Source organism: Durio zibethinus, chromosome 6, assembly GCF_047325235.1.
Source record: "Durio zibethinus cultivar Kanyao isolate XHJ-2024 chromosome 6, ASM4732523v1, whole genome shotgun sequence".
Taxonomy (NCBI): Eukaryota; Viridiplantae; Streptophyta; class Magnoliopsida; order Malvales; family Malvaceae; genus Durio; species Durio zibethinus.
The window spans coordinates 23,798,423-23,807,054 of record NC_143167.1 but is presented as its reverse complement, the minus strand read 5'-3'; the positions used below and the strand labels follow the sequence as shown (position 1 = coordinate 23,807,054).

At 27.7% G+C, this 8,632-nt stretch overlaps 1 protein-coding gene across 1 annotated transcript; it reads right to left on the bottom strand.

Moving 5' to 3' along the window:
* Positions 1 to 3,387: 3,387 nt before the first annotated feature.
* On the bottom strand, positions 3,388 to 4,650 carry IAA33 (indole-3-acetic acid inducible 33). Its single transcript, XM_022875440.2, has 2 exons — positions 3,805 to 4,650; positions 3,388 to 3,648 (listed from the first exon to the last, which is right to left on the bottom strand). The coding sequence occupies exons 1-2, from the start codon at positions 4,248 to 4,250 to the stop codon at positions 3,573 to 3,575; spliced, it is 522 nt and encodes a 173-aa protein (XP_022731175.2). The 5' UTR covers positions 4,251 to 4,650; the 3' UTR covers positions 3,388 to 3,572.
* Between the last annotated feature and the right edge of the window lie 3,982 nt (positions 4,651 to 8,632).

Sequence of the window (8,632 nt, the reverse complement as noted above, 5' to 3'; positions counted from 1 at the left end):
TCAATGAATCAAAGTGGATAATATTTCATAAGTTAATGTGAATCGTGACATTCTGCCTGTGATTGCAATAATTCGACTTCTAACCCAAAAAATAAACGAGACAAATTAGGGCATCTGTTTGACACATTATTTGTATTGAGTTATATATTATTTATTACAAATTATGGTTAACAAGTTTAAAATCTTAAAATTTTTTAAAATAAATATTTTAAAAATTTTAAATATGTAATTATATTAAAATAAATTAATAAAATGATAATTTATGATGTATTGATAATTTATAATATATATATATTAATAATGCATCAAATATAAATTTTTATTTTTAGTTTGAGTTGTGTTTGAAAGTTATGCTAATATTTGAGCCCAAAATATTTGGATTTTTTCGTAATTGATAGACAAAAATTAGTTAAAAATAATAATAGTTAAAAACAAATTTGTTAAATGAAGCATTTTTATAGAAGAGGATTTTTATTTTTACGAAGAAAAATATAAAGAATGTTTATTTATATAAAAATATTAATGTATTATATTTTTAAAAGTATTTAATATGACTTGTCCTTGTTAAAAAACTATGACTTGTCCATGTATTTATATCTTAGTTTTAGATTTTTTTTTAACTGAATATACTAATCCAAAATTTTAAATTTGAATAAAAGATGAGCCACACACTTAAACACGTATCCGTATCGGATATGAGTACAGGAATCCATGTAACATATGATCAAAAGAATAATGCCTGTGAAAGAGGCACGAGTAGTACTAGAATTTAAATTTTTGTTGATTTTTTAAAAATATATCATTTTTATAAAAAGAAAAATAAAAAATTCGGAGAGAAAGAGAGATTTCTCCAATCCCAAAGTAACCCATTTTTTAAACTTAAAAAAAAAATCCCTTTTTTTACAAGCAATGTTGCACGTGCAATGGAACGTTGGGAGAACAATATATAAAACGTAGTAGTAGTACATTTTTAGTTTTAGGTGGAGAAAAAGGAAACAGTGAGTAGGTATAAGCATAAATGTTTGATTGGAGGTGCCTGCCTACTTGCATGCCCTTATGGGGGAGAGAGGTGGTAACAGCATTGACGTGACCTTGTCTTGTCTGCTTGATCGGATTTTTCACCATCCATCCATCCATCGTACCACACACATCTTCAATGTAATATAAATATGGATCATGGATAATAACCAATGCCTGCCATTTTCAACTCTTGATGTATACTTTCTTAAACAATGACATCTCAACCATAAAAATTTTAAGCAATTCGAGGCTTATTGGGGAGGGATCAATTTTTGCTACAAAACAAATTAATTAAGCCATGTCATTATTGGTTTCAACTTTGAAATTTATTGTCTCAATTACATTATTTTCTTATATCGTATTCACTAATCTTGCTTAAATTATTTAATATAATTTGTGATTATATTTGAAAATATAAGAGAAAATTATTATTAAAATTTTAAAATACCCTTTTTGATACAATATCCCATGCCAACCAAGAATTAATAAATATATATAATTGTTTCAATGGTATATCTTTCCTTTTTTTGAGCTCGGTTTATATTTGAAAAGTTAGGTTTAGGTTGAGTATGTTCATTAAGTTTATTAAAATTAATACATTTAAATATATTTTAAAATTAAAATTAAATAAAAAATATTTTTATTAATATTATAACATCTCAATTTAAATATTATGTTCAAAACTCAATCAAGATAAAGTCAAGCGTGATAGCTCCACAGGTGAAAATGATGAGAGTGATAAATATGATGCAAATTGTGGCCAAATCCGTCTCTCGTCATCAGTGATAGACGGGAAATACGTGCCTTAGCCAATGCCATCTGAAAAGAGTCCATACCTTATAACCAACACTACTTGACAAGGGGTAGCTACGTTCACAACTCAAACAAAATTTAACAAACCTTATTCTTTACCATTAATTTAATGCATGTCTTTCTCCTTTTTTTTTCAAAGTCCCCCTATTCTACTTTAACCTACCCTGCACTCCATCCAACCCTATTAATTGCAAGACTTACTTTGATTGGAGAGGAATTTACGCCTCGAACTCAAGCAGCCGTCCCTCGTACTGCTGAGCCAAATGCTCGTTGGCAATGCATGCCTTTTTAATACCTGAGGCATGGATTCAAATTGTAACGATCTCATTTTTTTATTATGATATATTTATTATGATCGTGAATATAATAATTGTTATCACAGTTATTATATTCATCGTGATCGTAAAATTTTTTTAATTTTATATAATTTATTATAAAATATAATAATTATAATTATATTATAAAATTTTTTTTAATAATTTTTAAAGTAATTTTATGATTTTTTTATTTATATAAAAAATAATCATAATTTTTTGTTATTATAAAAGTACTTCGTACTCCAAAAAATTTTATATTTATTTAGTTATTAATAATGTATCTTTTTATTCATAAATATTTTATATTTATGAATTAAAAATAAACAAATTACAAATAAAAAAACTTAAAAAATATATAAATTATATTCAATTAGGTTTTGATATTAAAACTTATAACCATAAATTTAATGAGCCCAAAAACAAAATAAGTTACCAACTTTTGCATCAAAATGGGTCTGGTTCAAGCCTTCTTTTATTTTTCTAATTTTTTTGTCTTTAATCTTCAAACTATGTCGTTTAGGTCTTGGCAAATCCCAAATCTCTTTTTCTTCTGTTTCTTTTTTTTATCTCACGAGCAGTGCCTCTTCTTCTTTCCTAGCCTAAACCCGAGATGCAACCTCCAATTCCAGCCATCACCTGCTGTTGCTCCTCCATTCATTGCCCAACTCAAAACAACCTTTCCTCTTTTCCTTTCTCTTCCTTATTCCCCTTGAGCAATGCACCTTTTTTAAACTTGAAACTTAACCTCTTTACTTGCTCATGTTTGATCTTAATATAAACTTTGATTTTGATTGAGATTGTATTTTTTAGTTTTTAATTTTTCTTAAATGAAAACTGAGATTATTATTATTTTTTTGATAAAATACAGAATTACGATAATAATGATCCGTTTTTATCGTTATTTACTGTTAGGTTATTTTTTACGATCATAACGTGTCGTTAACATCGTGAATAATATTTTTATCCGATATTTTTTTAATAGTTGTAGCGAACATCAATGTTACCACAAAATAACGACCTTTATTTCGTTATTCCACCGTTTTTTAAATCCCTGGTGTGAGGGATTCAAACTTAAATTTTACAAACAAAGGATTTGAATCATATACTGACTCAACCAACCAAATTAAACATTGGTCACTTGATTTAGAATTTCCGATTTAGATACCCTAGAGAAGAAGCAGAAGAACAGTCGCTCCGTATGGAAAAAGTTGTTTTATTTTCAAAAAAAGGACAAGGCTACAGGGAACTCTAGATATGAGAATTAGCTATAAGAAAAATACATTCCCAGTTAAGGAATCAAATTAAAGAGCTTAATTTGCTTCTTTTCTTTCTTAATTTCTTTATGTTTTCACACATGTAAGTTCTTCCTTGACAAATACAGCATATACTCAAGTTTAAAGAAGCCAAAATTAGCCCAACAAACTATGCCCCTCTTCCCCTCCTTGAATTCCCCTTCGCTGGCAGTATCCGAATTCTCTTAGCCACACGTACAAAATCCCTGCTTATTTTCACACATACAAACAAATTTTTAAAGTCTTAATCATTCAAATTAGAAAAATAAAAAAAAATTAGTATTAGGGTTTAAATTTTTAGAATAATATATATTTAATTGTTTGAGAGAAATTAAGAGAAATACTAATGCTTGAGGACTTACTTCCAATTAAGGTCTCCAGCGAGAAGAAGATCATTTTCCATGTCTTCATAGGCAATGAGGTGACCAGGAACAGCATTGGAAAGATCAAGATCATTGTCCGAGATGACTCCATCGTCGTTTCCGTCCACAAACATTTGCCTGAGAGCCTTTGCAAGGCTATGGTAACTTGCATGCTTATGGAGACTGACGCGCTGACAGATGGAACGGCCTTCAAGCACCACAGTCACTGGGGGGACGACGCTGGAAACAAGATCATCATCAAGAGCAGGGAAACGCTGGAAGTGTTTGGTAGCGTCATTAGGGTTAGGCGACAAGATCAAGGGTGTAGAAGAGTGAGGTGGGATTGAAGCACCAACAAATCTGGGGGTGTTGATGTTAGGGAATCTTCTGTCTTGCCATCTCCCTTTCAAGGAGTGATCTTGTCTTTGAGATTCAAAACTGTTCATCTGGTCTCTCTTAATTTGTCTTTGTGTAGATGAGGGTCTGAGAGCAGTAATAGTATTAGTTTGCGACCGGTGGCTGGCTTAATTTGTAGTTGAAAATTATAAAAGGGAATTTATGTATGAGTTGTACTTACAGCTAATTAAGAAGCTGAAAAGCGTGAGGTCCACACAGTGGGGGAGGGGGATATTATGTTAATATACATACATACATACATACATATATATATATATATAGGAGAGAGAGAATTCAACGAGGAAACTGAAAAAAGTTGGGGCTTCGATGGGGCTATTGAGACAGATAGAGAAAGGGATTCAACTTGAAATAATTTGACTTTTCAAGGTGAGTTCTAGTCAATTAAACAAAGTGGTAGCTAGGGGTAGGGAGTTCACTGAGGGATTGCCTCGTTTGTGTTGTGTTTTGGTGGGGTTTTGGTGAAAGTAAAGAGGGAGAAAAAGAGGGATAATGGAAAATAAAAGAAAGGAAAATGGTTTATATAGATGAGAAACGTACAGAAGTAAATGAGAGAGAGAAAGTGAGAGCCCAAATGTCGGAGGCGTCAGTCTGAAAACCAGTACTATCTATCCTTTAATTTATAGATTTTAATTTTTAATTAATTGCTTTAATATATAATTTTACTTAAACAACAACATTTAAATCTTTCCCTCTTTCAATTTTTTTTGTTAAAAAAAAAATTTGAGATAAATAAATTATTTAATTTTTTAAATTAAAATAAAATATGTTATATTTAATAATTTAAAATAAATAATTATAAATCATACATTTTAACAAATAATCACTAATAAAATTTAAATTTAATATATTTTTTATAAAAAAAATAAATTTAATCAATTAAACCAATCACTTATTAATCTTTCAAAGTTATTTAATTTAAAGAAGACGGTATCTCATCTCCCATTTTCTTTACTCTTTTAGACCCAACTCTCTGCTGTCTGCCCGTCTCTGCTTCACTTTCTCATCTCATTTCTATAAAAGCGACTGTGAAAGGTTTACTAGATAAAAGTATACCGAAAGAGAGACAGACTCATGCAAGTTTTTGGTACTTGGTATAGTAGTAGTAGTAATTACTAATTAATTAGCAAATGAGATCGACTAAACACTTGAAATAGCAGTGTAAATATGCCCATATTCATGAATTTAGTACTTTTTATATATTTACTTAACTTGAATTAATTTGATTACAATCTTAGCTTTTTCTAGAATATATAAATCAATGTGAGATATTTCTACTGTTAAATTTTGAAGATTTTCCAGTAAATTCTTCATTTTTCTAAGGAAACGAAAATTCCTTAATGTATAAAAAATTTAATTGTATTTTTAAAAGGGATTAAGGTAAAATTTAAAATTACATGCTATAATTCAATCTTGAATTTTATTGTTAGTACTTCAATTTTATTGAATTTGACTATTTTTAATTTTGTTGATTTTTTTAACAAAAAAATGGAATTAGAATTTGTCTTGAAATATTTTGTTGATGCAAATAAAAAAATTTTTCATTATATTTTCAATTTGGTTGATTTTTAACAAAAACAATGGAATTAAAATATTTCATAAAATATTTGGTTAATGTAATCAATTTCAGATTTTGTTCAAAAATCAATAGAATTAAAAGTATAATGGAAAATTTGAACAAATTAAAATATAATGATAAAATTCAATATTTGATTCACAATAAAGTACCAAATTAGACCTTAATAATTCCTTCTTAAAAAGATAAATTAATTTGGCAAAACCAAGTAGCCAAGGTATTACATAGCGGGTGATTAGAGAGAGAGAGTAATGGGTGGGGGAAGGGGATGTTTGCTTGTAAGTGCAAAAGATGGGTGTGTGCTTCAGCCTTCAATAATGTTGGGCTGGATTTTGTTTTAAAATACTACTACATTTGTGTATGTATGGTAGAATTTTTTTCCTTTTTAAACTATGATAAAATAATAATAATATTTATTTATTTATTTTATAGGGATGGTGATAAAATGCGTGAACTTAAAGTAAACTGATGAAGTATTACTTAGCATAATAATAATAATAATAATAATGTATTATAAATTTCTACTTTTAAAATAAAATAAATAAAAATAAAATATTCCGCCTGAGCCATAGACGACGACCTCGCTATGTTCGGCGGACGCTACGCTCTTTGACTCTCGGGATTGTTGGGACATTCAATTCATTTTGCATTACTATAAAAATAGTATTGGCCAAAAAATTTTATTTAAAATATGTGTCTTGTCCTTCTATGGAAAGACAATGATGCCCCCAATGAATTACCATATTACAGAGGTATTTCATTTTCATATTTTCCTTTTAAACTTAAAAGTCATGTAATTCGAGACTATAATTTAAAAAAAAAAAATTCGAGAAATTTTTTATAAAAGATGCTGTAATTTAGATATAAAAAAAGAAATTACGAATATTAAGATTTAAATTTAAAATTTATTAAATGTTATTTTAATGGTGATTACAAAAAATAATTGAATTAAATTTTGTTTTTTTAAAATATTATTAATAAATAGTTGAATGATTAAATGAAAAAAATTTATATTATTAAGTTTTATATTACTAACTTAACGAGATTTTTTTTTTACTCGTAACTCTCATTTAGTTTACTCCTCATAATTCAAGTTCAAAACCTTTTAAATTGGATTACAAATGTGTATAAATATTCAACCAATGGACGAAAGGTATATATTTGTAAATACTATATCAAGACGTTTATACAATTGAAAATATAAGAATTTTGTTTCTTGTAACACCATGCCTAAGAGTACTTTCACAGATAATTTGGCTATCCCATGCATTGAGATTTCCACATGCTTTAGCACGAAATAAGATAAAACATGGTACTCCGGCCATAAAACAACCATAGAAGTTTGTGACTTCTGGGGTTAGCTTCGGCCTAAAAGGGTTTATGGACTATGTGATTCGTAATATTACTCTTTCTATACAATTGATAACTTTATATATGCCAGAAAATTGTATAAAAAATAATCTTGAGCTTGAGCATGGGTTGGTTCAACAAGGAACGAGTCCTGTTCGAATATTAATTGAGTTCAAATAATTCACAAGAATTTAATTCGTTGATATCCCTTTTTATGATATAAATGATAAGTGTTAATAACAAACTAAAGAAGTTAATATATATATATATATATATATATTGAATGATTCAGATATAAGCATTAATCCAAGATTATTGTATGAAAATTAGAATACCATATATTAATTAAAGAGATTTGACATACTTGTTTGAGTAATCATTATCAATCTTCTTGTCGATTTTTCTAAACTTACTAAAAACTCTTCACGGCATTCAAATGTACTTGTATATCTCTTTAATATCTTCGAGGTTCTTTAATGGTGTCATATATGAGATATACTCAACTAATATGGCAAATTTTAACTTTTCAAGTGTATATGTATTAATATAATAAATAACAACATAAAATATTAACGGGCAATTATCATTATTCAAGTATGGAATCAAATATCATATAGATATTTCAAACATAAAGATAAACCATGATGTGTGAGTATGAAATACAAATTATATACCTCATCTAAAGAACTACATCAAAAGGCCCCAGAATACCATGCTCTCAACATATTTACTAAACACTATGGGTCTTAACCCTTTAGTTAAAGGATCAACAATCATTGCAAACACCCAAGTTTGTTTAGGGTGTGCATCCAAATTCTTGGTTTCGATTTTGTCAAGATTGTTGGGCTTTGAGCCCCATGTATGTCACTTTGATGTGGGTTTTGCCCTAACAAATTTTTATTTTATTTTATTTATTTGTTTGTTTATTCTTTAATAAAAACTAAATAAATAAAAAATAAAACAAAATATTCTAGAAATCTTGTACAAGAATTGGGCAAAAAGAAAATTTTGAGATTATTTCTTAACCTACATGAAATAGGAAATAAAATAAAAAAAGATCATAGAGCATCAAAGCTAAGGTTTATATTAAATTGATTTTACCTAAATTAAAAGGATTTAACAAAAATCTTTGAAAATCCTTGACAATTAATGGAACCCTAAAATTTTTTACTAAAAAATTCTTATAAATTGTTCTAAGGCGAACAAAGAACAAGGATGGAAAAAAAGATTGTATGAAAACTCTCGAGAAAAAAAAAAAAAAAAGAGAATCATTTAGAAAACAAGATACGATTTATGGTAGTAAGTTTATTTTTTTGAAATTTTTTGTAGAATCTAGACTTATGAGAATTTATTCTAATAAGCTGCGTAACCCAATTGCTTAGCCAAACCGATTTCAGGTATTTATTTTATTTTATTTTATTTTTATTTATTTAACTATTTTATTTATTTATTTGATTATTTATTATTCTTTAAATATATTTTATAAAA